The sequence below is a fragment of the Rhineura floridana genome, chromosome 5, assembly GCF_030035675.1.
Source record: "Rhineura floridana isolate rRhiFlo1 chromosome 5, rRhiFlo1.hap2, whole genome shotgun sequence".
In the NCBI taxonomy this organism is placed as follows: domain Eukaryota; kingdom Metazoa; phylum Chordata; class Lepidosauria; order Squamata; family Rhineuridae; genus Rhineura; species Rhineura floridana.
The window spans coordinates 101292519-101309570 of record NC_084484.1 but is presented as its reverse complement, the minus strand read 5'-3'; the positions used below and the strand labels follow the sequence as shown (position 1 = coordinate 101309570).

The window sequence follows — 17052 nt, the reverse complement described above, 5'->3', positions numbered from 1 at the left end:
ATTACAAAGTATGAAAATTTCTATTTACATTTGCCAGTAACAATTGAACAAAACATAAAAAAATAGTATCTCATAGTTAAGCAGGTCCCATTTCACACACAGCAGCATTTAAAAGAAATAGTTTAGGCTGGATTTCCATGCATGTACATGGTTATTTCTGTGAGTGCTTGATCTCATGTTCAACTGCTAAAACATAAACAAACAACATTCTGGAAAGATATATACTCCCTTTGAGTATTTGTTTTGTAAGACGAATATACTCCCTTCATAATATTTTTATCAAGGCAAATGAGACCAGCAAGGAAAGGATCTGATCTGAACTGAAAAAAAACAAGGTCTCGAATGTTCCAGTTAAATGGAATGACATGGCTTCCAATATTTCAGATATTTTATTTGTAAACTAGTATACACTATTGTGATTGTTGTTATGGGCCTTCAGGTTGATTACAACTTATGACAACCCTATGAATCAGCGTCCTGCAATAGCATCTGTCAGGATCCACCCAGTTCAGATCTTGTAGGTTGAGGTCTGTGGCTTCCTTTATGGAATCAGTCCATCTCTTGTTTGGTCTTCCTCTTTTTCTACTCCCTTCTGTTTTTCCCAGCATTCTTCTCTTTTCTAGTGAATAATGTCTTACAGGTGTTTTAAATTTTACATGACTATGAATATGTGTCCTGAGAGTTTTGATGCACATTTTCTATGAGCTGTGACCAATTCATATGTTTTTTTAAAAAAATATTAAATTTGGTAAAAAAATATGTTGTCTATTTAAACATGAACAAAATCATTCTTTTAAAAATGCCCTCATAAAAAAGTATTGCAACTTATTTTCTTGTGCTTAATAGACATGCTCATTCTAAAACAGAGATTCAGTATGTAGTAATCTTAAGCTATGATATGAACAGGGGCAGTGCCTGGAATTCCTACCTTGCTCCCCAGACGCACTTCTGTTCAATAGTGCTAATTTTCAGGTTAGAACAAATTAAACCAGAACTATCACTAGAAGCTAAAATGATGAAACTGAGGTTATCATACTTTGGACACATAATGAGAAGACACGATTCACTAGAAAAGACAATGATGCTGCAAAAAACAGAAGGGAGTAGAAAAAGAGGAAGACCAAACAAGAGATGGATTGATTTCATAAAGGAAACCACGACCTGAACTTACAAGCTCTGAACAGGGTGGTTTATTACAGATGCTATTGGAGGTCGCTGATTCATAGGATCACCAAAAGTCGTAATCAACTTGAAAGCACACGATTTGTGTAAAAAATTCAGCCTAAAATTCATCATGCCTCTAAATGTCCATTTGCTTCAAATGACATCTTAGACATAAAACTAGAAATCAAGTCTCTATGCGTTTTCTCATTTTCATTAAAGAAAATTAGGTACAACCTCCTACCAGCATGCAAATGAACACTGCTATTTTCAGAAGTATTATTAGATTACAGAATTCCAGTCAATAACTGTGTCTAAGTACAGCAACATATATGATTATAAAATCATCAGAAAATGTTGCCATGTGCAGGCATGGTAGTAACAGTTCAGGGATGGGGAAGCTGTGGCCTTCCCATCAGCCCCAGCCAACTTACTAATGGCCAGGGATGGTGGGAGTTGTAGTCCAACAACAGCTGGAAGGCCACAAGTTCCCCATCCCTGCGGCAGATCAAAGCTACTCCCTAGTTGCTCAGCTGTTGATCTGGTCCATCCTGGTCTATCAAGAGTGAGTAGGACTACCTCAAACCACACAGCCTTGCCTTCTCTCAATAGCAATCCCTGTATGCCAGCTGAATGAGTTGACATGGGACAGGATAAATGGAGCCTTGGCTAAAACAATTGCCACTCCTCCCTTGTTGCAATGTTCAGCATTATATCTTGCCACTTGTGAACAGTGAAGTATTTTTCAAGGCTGCATCAAAACATGTCACAAGGAATATATGACAATCAGGTAGCAGTTTGTCAGTGTAGGTAAAATCTGTAAAGCAGTTCAGCTGACATACTAACATTCAAACTGATTTAGCCCCATTTGGGTTCAATGGGGCTAAGATTGCATTTCTCCCTACACGGGCAGTTTAAATCTTTTATATCAATGGTACTGAAGGAGCCCAGTTTGTAGAACTTCAATCTAAGCATATTTATATGTACATTAAAGGATGTACTCAATGTAGTGCTAGGGCAATTTTTCATCAGTGAAAGCATTTCTGTTCAACAGAATGATTTCCCCTCTTCTTCCTTTGCATTGTACTGGGGTTTCTCCCTCCAAAACAAATTTGGGGAGGGCACAGGTGTGCATAGAGGGAAGGGGGGGGGAATTTACCACGCTAGCAGAAATCCTCGCACTAGCTTTCACAAGCACAACAAATTAGTTAAATAAGTCTTAATGACCTCAATGGCATTTATTTATAAGTGTAAATAACCTTAAATAGTTATACAGTGTAACTGGTTTGTAGACTAGATTTTTAAAACATTTACAGTATAGGAGTAGTTTATACAGTACAAGAAAAAGGCAGTAATTCTATCAAGATCTACAGCATGACATCCTGCATCTGTGTTTTAAAAGGAAATACGGGAACAAGTTTTGAGGACAGCGTCAGTGCAAGGACTATGGAGCTTCTGCTGCCTTTTGAAAGAAAACCAATACATACAGCAGTTCCATTTATTCTCGTATTGAATTGGCTTCATAGCATTTAAACACACACATCTTGGGGAAAGCTGGAATATTACAAATACAATTCACCATGTTCAGCTGACTTTATATAGCTATTTATACTGTATTTGCTACATCTCTTCCAGGAAGCATGGTAGATCTTGTGCTGGAAAACCTCTCATTTAAAATGTATCTAACAGAATACGTTTTCTTAAAACAAAGCTCTCATTGACATATGTAAGAAAATATCCAGCTTCTTTTTGTTTCTAAACATGTAAAGGCAGCATGAAATCCCTCATCATTAAAAAACAGAGAAACACTTTTGCTTAGACATCACAAATTGTGAAATGTTTATTTTTAAAAGCCTCCTAAAATTCATTTCAAGAATCCATTTTAAAAGAAAAGTCCTAGAAATACTTGAAGTGGGATGTCACTGTGCAGTTAAGTTTTGCTTGTAAATATGGTACAAAAAGAGCTTGAACACCATTTACCGCTAGCCTTTTAGCCGTAGCTAATAAAATGCTGCATCCACACAAAGCATTGAAAATATGCATTATGGCTTCGCATCAAACAATGGGAATTATAACATACTTTGATTGATGATGCTTTAGCAGAAAACAGTTCTATCTAATATTTACTGCCAATTAAAAAAAATAAATAAGCTTTCAGCTAGTGCAAAAACGCTCCCAGGAATTAATGAGAAAAAGGCACTCCAACTTTCTCAAATGCCATATTTCACATTTGTTTTCACACTAGATGTGCTCAAGCACCATTAACAACATTTAAACACCAACAGTTATAAATGAACAGATTGTGGCTAGGGCAATGCAGCTTATTTCATCTCACAGTTGTAAACTGTAACAATACCAGCTTTATCTGCAGGTTTCTTGTAGTTCTGCTTGGTAAAGAAGTCAATATAGTTTAAACCAATATAAATAATTTCATTTAGAATAATTTAAAATTATCAACCCACTTAAATTGTACACAAGTATTGTATAGGTTTTCTAGATAAACCATACATTGGCAGTTAACATTAAAAAGAGATATTGCACCAAACGTCAAGGTGTATTACTAAAAATCTGTTCCCACTGAAAAAATGAATGCCACAAACATAATTCAGAAAGAAAGTTGGGAAATCAGTATTTGGGATAATGTAAAATTGGAAAGTACAGAGAAAGGTAAGCATACTTCTCAGGTTTTACATGCATACACAAAATCTAATAGGAAAAGTTATTAATTTTTTCTTCCTTTGGTTAATATTCACTGTTAACCACACTTAAGAGTAGATCCACTGAGAAACAATTTCAATGGGTCTATTCTGAGTATGCCTGATATTGGATATCACCCTTTTTCATTAATACATTTTAATCACCATAAGCCACATACAAGCTGCAGTCTCTAACACACTTATCTGCCCTGCTGATTCCAGTGGGACGTATTTATCAGTGAGCATATTTTAGATTTGCAGCCATGCTTATTTATAAATTTGAGAAATTTATCATGGGATATAAAGAGGGAAGGCATCCTTAACTGCTTTGTAACAGAAGTCTAAAGTATCTGAGAACATTCCCTACAACACACACTATATATGCCTTTTCCCCCCAATGCCACCGTTTCATTATTCTCCAGGACAACTGTTCAGACATTTTTATTGGGATCAGCCTTATCAGCCAACGTGCAGCATTAAAACAAACACATAAAGACATTCCTTTTCTTAAAATATCCATACATTAGTATTGCCACTTCTATCTACCTCTAGTTTCATCAGATTTGTGACCAGTCATTTCCTCAATGTCTCCCTTGAGCATGCAAGTTTAGAACATTTCAAAGCACTATGTAGTTCAGCTTTGGTAAGAAGGAGTATAGTCTGGCCTCCTGGTTTGAATAATTTTTGGTTTTGATTTCTTGGTGGCGTTTTCCTCTTCTTCTGCCTCATGTTCCTCATCCGTCTCACACACATGGACAACAACACTGGGAGTAGTTTCAGTTGCAGCATGAAGTTCATATTGGTCCCCTGAAATGTTTTTAAAAATAGCAACGGTGGTAAGACAACTGCACATATAGAATACTTGTACATTTTCCCCAGTGGAGCTTTGTGGTGGGTTGGGAAAGGGATGTGTTAAGAGTTTCTTTCCCTGTTCCACTTCTCAGATCTTTGAAGCAGCCACATGGGGCTGCTTATTATTTATTTTAAAATTATCATTTTTTAAAAGTGGGATAACATGACCATGGATCACAGGCATAATGTCCAGTTTGCCCCACAGAATCCAGATCTCCATCCCACAACTTCCTATTATGAACCTGGAAATCAGCAATAGCTTCTCATTTCCTGGGGAGCCATGGCGCATTTTATTATCTTTTTCAAATTTTGCTTCTTCAGCAGATGAAAGTTATGATTAATGAGCAAATGTAATACAAAATCAACATATGTATTATCAGCAAATTCAGAAGCTTCAGCTGGTTTAGCTTGCCAGTGATCTCCTCTTTCAGCAATATTCAGAGATGAGTGCAGATCCTCATGTTGCCAAAGTGGCACCACTCACACAGAAAGGAAAAAAATAACTAGTCCCAGGGGAACCCTTAGTTCTGAAGAAGTACAAAAGATCTTTAGAGGAAAAAATACTTCTAAAAGGACAAAAAACACTACACCATCCAATGAGACATTCAGAGTAGTCATAGAATTCTGTGTGTCTGCTGGGGGGGGGGATGGCAAATAAGTGGCGAGAGGGAATGAAATGGAGTATCCTTGAAGAGGGCATGGCTGGCTGGTTCACTGAACAGGGACACTCTGTTCTGGTACAGGTCACACTTTCCATTAATTGTACCTTAAGGTAACCAAACCAGAGGCTATGCAATTGTCCTTACTAAGCTATTGTGCGAGAGCAGCCTTGTATTTAAGCATTCATGTAGTAACCATAGGTGAGAAGGAATTCTATACAGGTGAGTGAGTGGCCTGTGCCTACTATGGAAGCCAAGCAGGCTGCCAGGGGAGTGAAGTCTCCTCCTCCACATTCAGCACAGAAATGCAGTAAGTTGTGGGGAGAGAGAGGAGCTCTCCATTCCTCCTTTGCCAGCCCCTAGTAAACTAGTTTTGTTTGTTTTGGATGCAGACTTTTGTGGGCCTATTTACAACACTATGCTAGATAATCATTTCAAGAATTCAGACTTGCACTTACTGCTCTTAAATGTTTTGCCTTGGAGTAAGTTAAAGTTATTCATCAAAACGGGTCAGGACCCATTTACAGCCATTACTAGACAGGAAGCTCTCTGGATATCTTACAATCTCTCCATCAAGACTTAGTGCTAAATTACAGAGCAATCCAAACTCTAGGAAGCCAGCATAATTTATGCCGGAGTAAATTATGCCAGTGCAATTAACCCCAATTCCAAACTCCATTCAGAAGCAGGGCTACTGCTAGTGAGCCAGTCGGATTCTGGCAGAGGGAAAACAAGCCTTTAAATTAGAGTTTTACTCACACCACTCTTTTTGCCCAGTGCAACTTTCACTATGTTGCTAGGTCACATGATTGGGCTGAACAAAGTTTGGAATGGGGTAAGTCTCCCCCGCCTCATCTTGCCCACACTACCATCCCAGAACACCATTTTGGGGGGACTTGTTTAAGCTGAGCCCCTGATGAGCCACGAAGAGGCACTTCGTGGCTGAGCTCAAAACACAGCTAGCTCAGCTAGGGATCCACCTACTCCAAACTCAGCTCATCCTGGAGGATCTTGGTTTTTGATTCCTCCCATAGTACTTTTATTCAAAGTTCACAGTTTTGTTTCCTTTCCATGTGTATCTAGTACTGTTATTTAGATATGATTAGATCTGGTATTTTGAGTCTTTTAAATATGTTTGCATGTCTTTAAAATAGCTTCAGTTTGACAGCAGCTGGTTCTTACCGACATATGAGCTCCTTTTAGAAGAAAGGAATTCAGGCTGATTAAAGAAGTTCCCCCCCCAGACATTTTGGCTTCTTATTGCTGTTTCAGGTTAGTAGGAAGGTTGTTTGTGGGATTAACTTCCCTTTCTTTCCCCTTAGATGCTATTGCAAGCTGAAAGTTGTGTGTTATGAGAGAATGTGTATTTATGTTGGACATATTAAGAAATCTTCCACTTGTTTTACTGGCTATTGTGCATAATTACTGTTATGCATAACATAAAAACTTTCATGATTCTTGTAGGCCGTTTCCAGGGAATTCCCCAGGAAAGTCGTTTCTGTTTCTGTAAGCCAGGGGTGATTGAAACTATCCATCACGTTCTATTCGACTGTGAATTATACAAGGATGCTCATATCAAACTGATTCTCCCAATTACTAAAACTTTCCCAGGTAGATCTATTGAGTGGCTATTGCATTACCTTCTATCCGACAAGGATAAGGCCATTACTGAATCAGTCGTGAAGTTTCTTTGTATAGCTCAGATTTTACGAAAAAGGAAACTCGGTGCTAGTTCGAATTTTTAAACAAAGCATTATTGTTGATACTGTACTGAGTTTTAATTTGTTGGGAAAATTGTTTAAATCGCTTGTATTGTGGGTCATTGACTGCATAATAAAATTTGATTTGATTTGAAAAACTTTCACATTAAAACTTTCTCTGTGTTTGAATTGTTTCCATCCATGGCATAGAGGCTGAATTCTCATTTTTATACAACTGGTGTCTGGTGTCTTTGATATTCGTTCTCCTGTGAGGCCTCTTCCCCTCTGTCTTGCACATTTGTGTGCATATAAACAACAAAGAGTTGGAGTCTAACAAATTTATTGTAGCATAAGCCTTTGTAGACTAGGCATCAGGTGCATGAATTGTTATTTTAACTTGTGTAAACATGAGTGTAGAGAAGAGAAAAAGTCAACAGGCAAGTAAAATGCAAAACAGAATGTGCTAATTACATCAAAATTTAAATATAAAATTGGAACGGTGACCATTCACAAAAATGTTGGTGATAACAGGGTTTATACATTTCTGTTAGAGGTGTTGCCTCCATTCAGATCACAGGTGATATAATCAAGAAGTTCATTTCTTATACACTCCCCATTATGGTGCACTATTAGAAAATCAACTGTAAAAGGAAAATTAACTTAAGCCATTACATTTCATGCATAGATGCCTCTTACCTGGTCCTAGTTTGGAGATTGCATATAAAAGATCATAATTAATGGCAGGTGTAGCATCATCTGACTGAGTCCAACCAACAGGGGGAGAAGATGGAGGTGAAATGAGGAATTGTTTTTCTGGATCTGGCGGTGCTAAGTGTGAGCTTCCAATATGTAGAGTCTGGAGAGATTAAACACAAACTATGCTCCATTACCTTGATTTTTATGAAGCACATATATGGAACGTGAAGGTGGCCTGGGGGTAGTACTGCAGCAGCAATCATGGCGGCAGTATAAACTTGTACTCAAAAGAAGTCAGGTTGGATCCAGACTTAGGCTGCAAACTAATACATGGCTACTCAGCTACACTGGGTTCAAATGGGACTTACTCCTGGATTGCAATCCTCATCATGGTTAGAGTAGTCAGTGCCAATGATTTAAGTGGGTCTGGCTGTAAGGCATGACTAAGTCTGGATTCAATCCAGAGTGTTGACAATACTAAGTTAACGAAACCTGGATCTTTCTGTATGCCTGAGATATTTAGAGATAATGATAGAACATTTTAACAGACAACAACCGGTAAACTAAAGAATGAAACAATATCCAAGATTAGCACCAAGTCAATTTGTTAATAGATGCTGGCTCTGGACCACAGTAAGCAGAATTACAACATTTTTATTGCATTCAGATGCACAGGAGCATCTAACAAAATGCAAAAAGCTTTACAATATTTCTCTGAAAGGAATAAAATATTGAGAATATTTAGGCAATAAGGGGTTTTTATGCGATTCACACATATTTTCAAATTGTTGAGTAAGTAATGAAACATGTTTCAGTCCCTGAGATCTCGTCCTGCATTTACTGGAAAATTGTTTTGTTGTCTACATGTGCTGTATTGTTTGGATAATTTTAATGTTGTGTATATAGTAAACTATGTTGGTATTATTTCGGTGGCCTTGATTTGTTTGTTCATTCATCCAATATTATTTTTCATTCTGTTTCTGCGACTATCTTTTTTGTGGTTCATACTGGGAACCTCTTTTCTGTTTCAGTTGGAGAGGAAGTAAAGCACTTTCTTCTGCTGCCAGCATGTAAATATAGAGTAGAAAAACAAATCGGAGGCAAGTGACTTTTGCAAGTTATTTACAAGGCTGTCTTAAGCTGCTTCTAATGAGGCATTCTGAACTTGGAGTATCAGAGTACAGGACATATGTGCAATTAACATCCATTTATGAGGGACATATACATGTATAGATCAGACTCTCTTCTTTCTAAGTACTTGCAAGCATATATCCAATAATCCTCTTCTAGTTATAGTTTGCATTTATTTTAAAAAGAAAAATCCATAATTTCTCAACTGTGTGTGCCATTCACAACTCTTATGTGACTGATATTTTGTGGTATTATGTAACTTTTGATGTAAGGCTTTTATGTTTTATTTTGTATTTAAATTGTTTTTACATATTTATTGTAAGCCACCCAGAGAACTTTATGTTATGGGGTAGCAAACAAATGCCACAAATAAATAAATAAATAAATAAGCAAGCAAACAGTTCAATGATCTAGCTCTCCTTTTTTTTGTTCTTGAAGTTTTTAATAAATGAAAAAAAAGAAGAAAAAAGAAGAGGCATCTGAAATTGATGTTTTAAGTATAAAAAGTCCTGGATTTGGGACCAGACATACAGATCAATCCCACTTCAACTTCCATTATTTTCTTTAGAAATCTCCATGGAAGCTTTTCTGGCTGAACTGTCAAATCACACAAGACAGCAAATAAAAAGGATTTATTCTTGAAATAGAAATTATTTTGGAAATCATAAATAAAATATAGTAATTCTTCATATCTCAACTTCTGAGATTCCACACAGTCTGTTAGGAAGATGATCAAAAGATGTAATCCTCAATGACTGTGTCTTATTTCAGAACACAACTTCAATACCATTGAAATAGCAGAGCAAATGCCAGATGTACACATGGCTTAGTTGTAAAGTGGTGATCATGAAATTCTGCTTCAGCGAATACCTACCACTAGACTTTTACACATAGTATATTTGGGTATGTGACATCACCCCTTCTCTGAAGTGGCTCTTTAAGGAGATATTCAAAATAGCAGGTCTCACAATTCAGCTGCTCAAATCATTGTACCATATATAGGTCCATGAAAGATGGGTGGTTTATGATTACTTAAAGACTCTATAACATGTTATAGTTTGGAGTTTTGATATCTGAGACCCAAGTTCAAACCCCTATTTAGCTGTGAAGCTCACTGGATAAATCTCATCATTCGACCCAACCTACCTCACAGGGTTGTTGTGTGGCTAGAATGATGTACTCAAGAGTTCACTGGAGGAAGGATGTGAAATGGAACAATGCAATCAAACATTTACCAAGCAGGTTTCTCTGTCTTACCTGAGCAAAATATAATTTCAATTCCTTTCCAAGAAATTCTGTCTTGTGTAACTGAATTTTAACATCAGCTGCTGACAAAGGGTTGCTGAAGTTTATCCTTATTCTTTTAAAACTCTTAAAATACTGAAAGGTAACATCTTTGTCATATGCTCTAAAGAGTGCTTCAAATCTGGCCTAAAAGACAAATTTAAAAAAATGTTGTAAGCCATCTTGTATTGCATAAATCTTTAAAAAATATTTCAGTGGCCTGCAGACTCACTGGTAAAGCTACAACCAACTACTTGTACATATTACTTCACTCACTCACTCTCTGTCGTAAAAAAGGACACATGTATTACCCAAACCAGAACACAAGGGCACTTTTCTGCAACTTCTGGGTTCTAGGGGATACATGCATCATATATCTTTCCCTCGTCTCCCAGTGTCACACCTCCAGCTGCAAGGAACTTTGCACTCACACTCCAATTCAGTTTTGTTTGTTAACAGGGACTCTGTATTAAAGGACATGTGCAATTAGCGCCATACCCAAAAGGCAGAATTCAAGTGACAAACCCTGTTGGCTTTACTGTAGGTATCAATGTAACATGCAAAAAAGACAACTATACTGATGAGAAGCAGCATCAGTGAATATGTACTAATAGGTATATCGCCCTTGAATATCAAATTTTTCTGACACAGCCTCTGTATCTTTAACAATGTACAACAGATGAATATGTCAGCGTTCTTTGTCACCATATCATATGCTAGGAAAATCTTCACCAGCTGAATTCTTGTCTATCATGCAGCTGTTAAAAGGCACAGTCTATGTCTGAAAACAAGTTGGTGACCCTATTTAACTAGCATGAATGCACAGATGCTATAGAGTACACATATTTCCAACCCAGAGTCCTTGCAGTTTAAGAAACATACAGGACCAATATGAAGGGGGAAAGATGTGGCTTGATAAAGAAACAGTGGAGATACAGATGTGATGGCTACCTGCATTAAATGATTTGCCCGAGTAATATGCTTTTTTTTTTTTAAGAGTACTCTGAATAAACACAATTGCTTCTGGCCCCAAATAATGCTAGCTTTGTTGGTCTGTGAGACTTCAGGTGTGGTAAGTCTGCCAATAGCTGACAGCCCAGTACATGAGGTGCTGCATGTTTAACATATGTGCTACTGACATATGTCCTACTGGAACATTCAGGCAACTATCCAAGTCAAATTTATTTATGCATTATTTACATAGGCACCTGCCATTTTAAATTCACAATGAAGAAACCAGAAATAGAGTTTGAGGAGATAACTGCTCTTAATCCACTCAAACTGGACTTACGTATTTTATACTTTCCTGTTTCTCAAGTTATTAACTGCAGTTTCATTGGCCTATTGTGAATTGACTAACTTGTATGGGATCATTGAAAGCTTACTAAGTTTTAATCTTTTGAGTGTCAAACTCAGTTAAGTAACACATCAGGTTTAACATGAAGGATAAAATGAAACATTATTTCTCAAAATTGTAAAACAAGTATATAACACATTGAAATTCTGTATAAATCCTATACAAAGTTGTCAGCCCAAACTTGAGCTTTTGATCATAAAGAGACTGTTTCCATTTCACATAACTAGGCTTTTGTTATTAACCTTTTAAAAAAATTGCATAGCCAAAAACAAAACAAAACAAAAGGCAGACATGGAAATATTGAACACGTTACAGTGAGCCCTGTTCAACATTGCAGTCACAGTTCCCACCCCCTGCTAGCTCCCTCCACCCTCTACCCTATTTTCACCAATGAAAGTGCTGGATTGAATAGTAAACAGTTAAAGTAAATTAAAAGCAAATAAAATACATTAAAATCTTTGAAAAAACTAACAAGAGCAGAAATTACTGCTAAGGAAATGCTGAATTCAGATAATACTGGTCTTGAATAGTCTGAATACTTCCTATTTCAAAGGGAAAGCATAATTTAACTATATGTAACCAGACATACACACACACACAATCCACTCACAGAATTTGGGAAGTTACAGTTTCTTTGAACTTGCTAAGGGAATTGTCCCACCATCCTCTCTCATATTTGCTGCACAAAACTACCAATAAGTAATTGAAGTTACTTCAGGCTCTGTTCCAGAACTCTATTCCAGTTATTTAGCTAAGGAAAACTACATGCCCAATACTATCAGAAGCTATGTGTGCATATTTAATTTCAAAAAGTGTGTCCATAATATTTAAAGGTTCTAATTTACTTTACAACCAGAGGTATTTGTAAGTTAACACAACTTAAAAGATAATACAAATTATCTCATAGAAAGCTTCCAGAGTCAAATAATTGGTCCATTGATATTGTGAGCAACGAATGATAGCAGTTCTCCAGGGTTTCCGATCTGGGTCTCTCACATCTCTACTTGGAGATGCAGGTGACTGAACTCAAAACCTTTTACATGCAAAACGTGTGGTCTACCACTGAGTTACAGCCCTACCACAATACAAAGGCATTCTAAGAATTTCTAAAGCATATACAAAATATTTTGACACTCTATTTTGCATCAAGATCTAACCTATTCAGTCAGTTGAATACAGCCACATTTCCCAGAAATTATATTCCTCACCCGAAAACAAAACCCCACAAAACCTTACCCTAATTTCTGGTTGACTGAAAACCTTGGTGTCGGCAACACAAGCGATTAAGGAGCCAAAAATGTAATCAAAGTTCCTAAAATGCATCTTGCACTGCCTTAAAGAATGCCAAGAGCTCAGCACAAGACCAAGAAAAATACTTTTCTGAAGAAGCAGTTTAGTCTGTAGAGAGAGTTTATAAAAAGGGCCAAGTCCAGCCCCCCAACTAAGGGATTTTTTTCCCCCAGAGCATCCTGTATGCGACAGCAAATTCCTGAACAAAGTCCTGCTGCATGCTTTCAGGCAAGTCAGGGACAAAATGTAAGCTTCAACTGGAAAGAGGTGACGTAAGCACATTAGTCAGTTTCCCTATGCTAATTAACTTTGCTCTGGAGGATGGAAAAAACAGCTGAGGTTTGCACAGGCAGCTGCTTTATCAACTCCTCTTGCAGCATAGTTTCCATTGGTAGTAATTCCATTTAGCACTCAGACAACATGCTCTTCACTTGAATGGGACAGCCCACTTTAAGATGGAAAAAGTTACTGTTTCAGGACCAAGGGTTAGTGCAATAAACAGTAATTAGCTGGCAGAAAACAATGAAAGGTTTTGGAAAACTAAGAATAAATCTTAGTCACGGTAGAGCCCAATCCTATGCTTGGTTGCCCAGGAGTATGTCTTAATGTGTGTATAGGACTGCAGAGTTGTACTTTCCAAAACTAATTTTTAAAATAAAGACTGACGAACATCTATGTAGAAATGTCCCTGTTTCAGTTAAAAGTTTCAAACACTGGAAGAACCTGTTTCCCTTTCAAGCCTGCTGGTTTCCTCCACTTCTCCTTTCTGAAAATAACCCCCAAAACAAATAAGTGCCATTTCAGACCTTGTATATATCTATCTCTATGTCCATCCTGCTCTGCCTTGGAAATGGTACCCCAGCGCATTAACAATGCAGGAAAAAAGTGGAAGTTCCTGGAAACTGGTAAGAGTTGATGACTTACACTGTACTTCAGATTGCCAAAAGATCTACATAGATCTCAATCTACTTTCTTCCATATCCCTGAATTACAAAGCAGCCTTAGGTTGGGCTGGGAGGAATGTGAAGTAGCTTGTTCTCCACATCCAATATCCTGCTGGCTTGTGCCAGAAACCAAGAGGGGATATATTTAAGATGTCCGTGTTTAAATGCACAATTAGAATCTCATTGCCTTCTATGGGACTTAGATGTTCCTGGCCTTCTCTGGATTTCACTTACAGTGTTTAAGCTAGGGATGGCAGTGATACAGAAGTCCATGGCTGCCATCTGAATTATAGTTCCAAGCCCTTTGTTGTTGTAGAAAACAAAGAGATACGTTTCACTGCTTCCCGGTCCCTTCAAACAACATACTACTGTCAGAGGAGAGCAGCCAAACGGATACGAAGCTCCGCTCGCCGCGCAGCTGACGAGCGGGGCATGATTGCAGGTGGGGGTGAACACGCTGCCCCCATCTGTTAATGGGGCAACGTCGCGCATCGCGCCCGTGACGTCAGAGCGACGGGCAGTGTAAGGGGCGGGGTCTATAGGACTATTTGAGTCCAGCCGCCCCTTCCACCTTCCTCTTCTGCTGCTCGATGCACGTGGGCCTCCAGAGGCTTTCTGAGGCCAGGCTGACTGTGCGGCGGCGAGCCCCCCCCCCAGCCTCATCGGGAGACAGGGAGGCAGCGGCGGCGAGGTGGCGCATAGCGAGGCTTGGTGGCTGGCACCAAGGCCTACGCGGCAAGGCTCCTGGCGTTGGGAGGCCCTGCGGCGGCAGCGGCAGTGCAGTCACTACGAGGCGGCAGCGCAGGATCGGAGCCAGCAGCGGCGAGGACCACAGGCGAGACGGCCTTTGGCGGCGGGCAATTTTTAAATTTAAATTTTAATTTTAATTAACACGGGGGTAGGTGGTGCACGACCCCAACCATCAATCCTTGCCGCGTGCAGGCCAATTAGGCTCCCCCCCCTGGATAATTGGGTGCTGGGAGGGGGTATAGAATAAGCAGGCAGGCCCCTTCACAACGTTTTGAAATCACGGCGTTTTGTAAGCGGGGCCCCAATCTCCCTCTCTAGACAGGGTTGGGCCAGGGAGACCCAAATCAGCTAGATATGCCACCCAAGAAAGGACAAAGGGGGGCCAAAAGGGAAAGGAAAGGCCCCCAAAGCGGGGGGGAGATGCCCACCCCCAGCGGCGGTGGGGGCAAGGAGCGGGGAGGGGCCACCGTGGGCGGCCATAAGTAGAGAGTGGCAGAGGCGCCATCCAGGGCGACAGAGTGGGTATAACAGGAGCCCTGCTGGATCAGGCCAGAGGCCTACCTAGTCCAGGGCTCTGTTCTCAAAATGGCCAACCAAATGCCCAGTATGGGAAGCTCGCAAGCAGGTCGTGAGCCATGGGCGTCCCCAACGGAGAGGCCAAGGGGGCACTTGTTCCTTCCTGAGTGAATAATGCTCCCAGCTTTCATTTAAAAAATAAAAATAAAAATAGTACGTTTCTAGCATTTGTAGAACCTGAGACAAAACGTACAAGGGAAAACAAGTGAACAGGCAGAGGCTGATCTCTGGCAGCAGCATAGGGCCTAGTCCTCAGCATGTGCTGTCTGGGGTTATACTCTTTTCCCCTGCCTCCTTTCTCTCTAGATGCCCCTTTGTTCCAAGTTCTCTTTGCCATGCCAACTGGGGGGGGGCAGAGGCAAGAGCAGTTGCCACCTCCTCTTTCTCATTTGCACTGTCTCCCGTGGCAGTTCAGTGCTCCTCATCCTTGCTGTTACACAGCCAGGCCTAGAGCAAGAGGGCAGGCGTGGCACTGGAGGCAGTGGCAACTGCTCCTTGCAACTCTACTCACTTTCTGAGGTGCGAGAGCAGCAATTGCCCTGTGCCACCGGACTTCTGAGAAGGAGGTGTTGCTGTGCATGGCACAAAGTGGGGGGGAGGCATAGCAGACAACCACCCACCCACGCAATGGGGCTTGTAACTCCAAGGAGCTGCTGCTCCCAAGTAGTGTCTGTGAGTTTACCTGAGGCAGTGAGATCTTAGCAGCTGACTTACAGTGCCAATCCCTGGGAAAAAAGGGTTGATGCTAGCACCATAGAATCATAGAGTTGGAAGGGGCCTTATAGGCCATCGAGTCCAACCCCCTGCTCACAGCAGGAAACCCACAGCTAGAGCATCTCCCGCAGATAGCTGTCCAGCCTCTGCTTGAAGACATCCAGCGAAGGGGATCCCACCACCTCCCTAGGCAGTCGGTTCCATTGCCGAACTGCCCTTACTGTCAAGAAGTTCCTTCTAATGTCCAATCTGAATCTACGCTCCTGCAACTTAAAACCATTAGACCTAGCCCTACCCTCTGGGGCAGCAGAGAACAAATCTGTACCCTCCTCTATGTGACAGCCCTTCAGGTACTTAAAGAGTGCAATCATGTCACCCCTCAGCCTTCTCTTCACCAGACTGAACATGCCAAGTTTCTTCAACCTTTCCTCATAAGACTTGTTCTCCATACTGGTTATCATCCTTGTCGCCCTCTTCTGAACCCGCTCTAACTTGTCTACATCTTTCTTAAAATGAGGCACCCAGAACTGAACGCAGTATTCCAGATGAGGCCTGACTAATGCAGAATATAGTAGGACTATTACTTCCCTCGACCTGGAAACTATGGCTCTGTTTATGCAGCCCAAAACCGTGTTTGCCCTTTTTGCTGCAGCATCACACTGCTGGGTCATGTTCAACGGATATGTGCAACAGGGAGATAGGAGGCAAGAGGCCTTCAAAAGGGTAAGAAGGAGCCACCAGCTGCTTAGGGACAGGTGTCCCTTCCCCCGTTAGACTCCGGGTACTATGAACTTGGTTAGCAGGCTACCCGGTTTAAGGGGAGGTTTGTTATGTTATGGTGTTTGCCTTTTGTTTCCCAGTCTCATACCCCAACTCCTGGCTGGCCTTCATGGCCTCCAACTCACAGCTGGCCCTCATGGCCTACAATCTTCACCCCGTTTAGTCATGGCAATAACGGCTGTAGTCAGAATGTACAGAAGTACACTTGGTCACGCCAGTCTTATTCAAAGGGGCAGGCAGTGAGGGGTCCACACTAGTTAGTCTAGGATCAGTGAGCTGCACTCCATCATCATAGTGCGCGCATATGCCTTATGCATTTGTAGTGGCAGAACATTACCTACGGAATGCTATAATTCTCGCATGGAGTGCTTCAGAGCCTTCCGTGAGGGGGCAGTCAGGAGACAATTGGGCTCCTAAGCAGTGGGGCACTATCTGTCTGAGTGGATGTTCATAGGTATGGCA

At 40.3% G+C, this 17052-nt stretch overlaps 1 protein-coding gene across 3 annotated transcripts in view; it reads right to left on the bottom strand.

Annotated features, from left to right (window-relative positions):
* Positions 1 to 2380: 2380 nt before the first annotated feature.
* The window catches only part of RCAN1 (regulator of calcineurin 1), a 51001-nt gene continuing 36329 nt past the window's right edge, over positions 2381 to 17052 (bottom strand). Inside the window, exons 1-4 of one of the 3 annotated variants that reach the window (XM_061627720.1) lie at positions 12773 to 13072; positions 10153 to 10326; positions 7765 to 7924; positions 2381 to 4664 (exon numbers count right to left, since the gene is read on the bottom strand). In XM_061627720.1, coding sequence (XP_061483704.1) covers positions 4492 to 4664; positions 7765 to 7924; positions 10153 to 10326; positions 12773 to 12859 — 594 coding nt within the window. In that variant the 5' untranslated portion in view covers positions 12860 to 13072 and the 3' untranslated portion in view covers positions 2381 to 4491. Of the gene's footprint in view, positions 4665 to 7764; positions 7925 to 10152; positions 10327 to 12772; positions 13073 to 17052 lie in introns of those variants that run through there. The other 2 variants (XM_061627718.1, XM_061627719.1) reach the window with 2 other exon arrangements.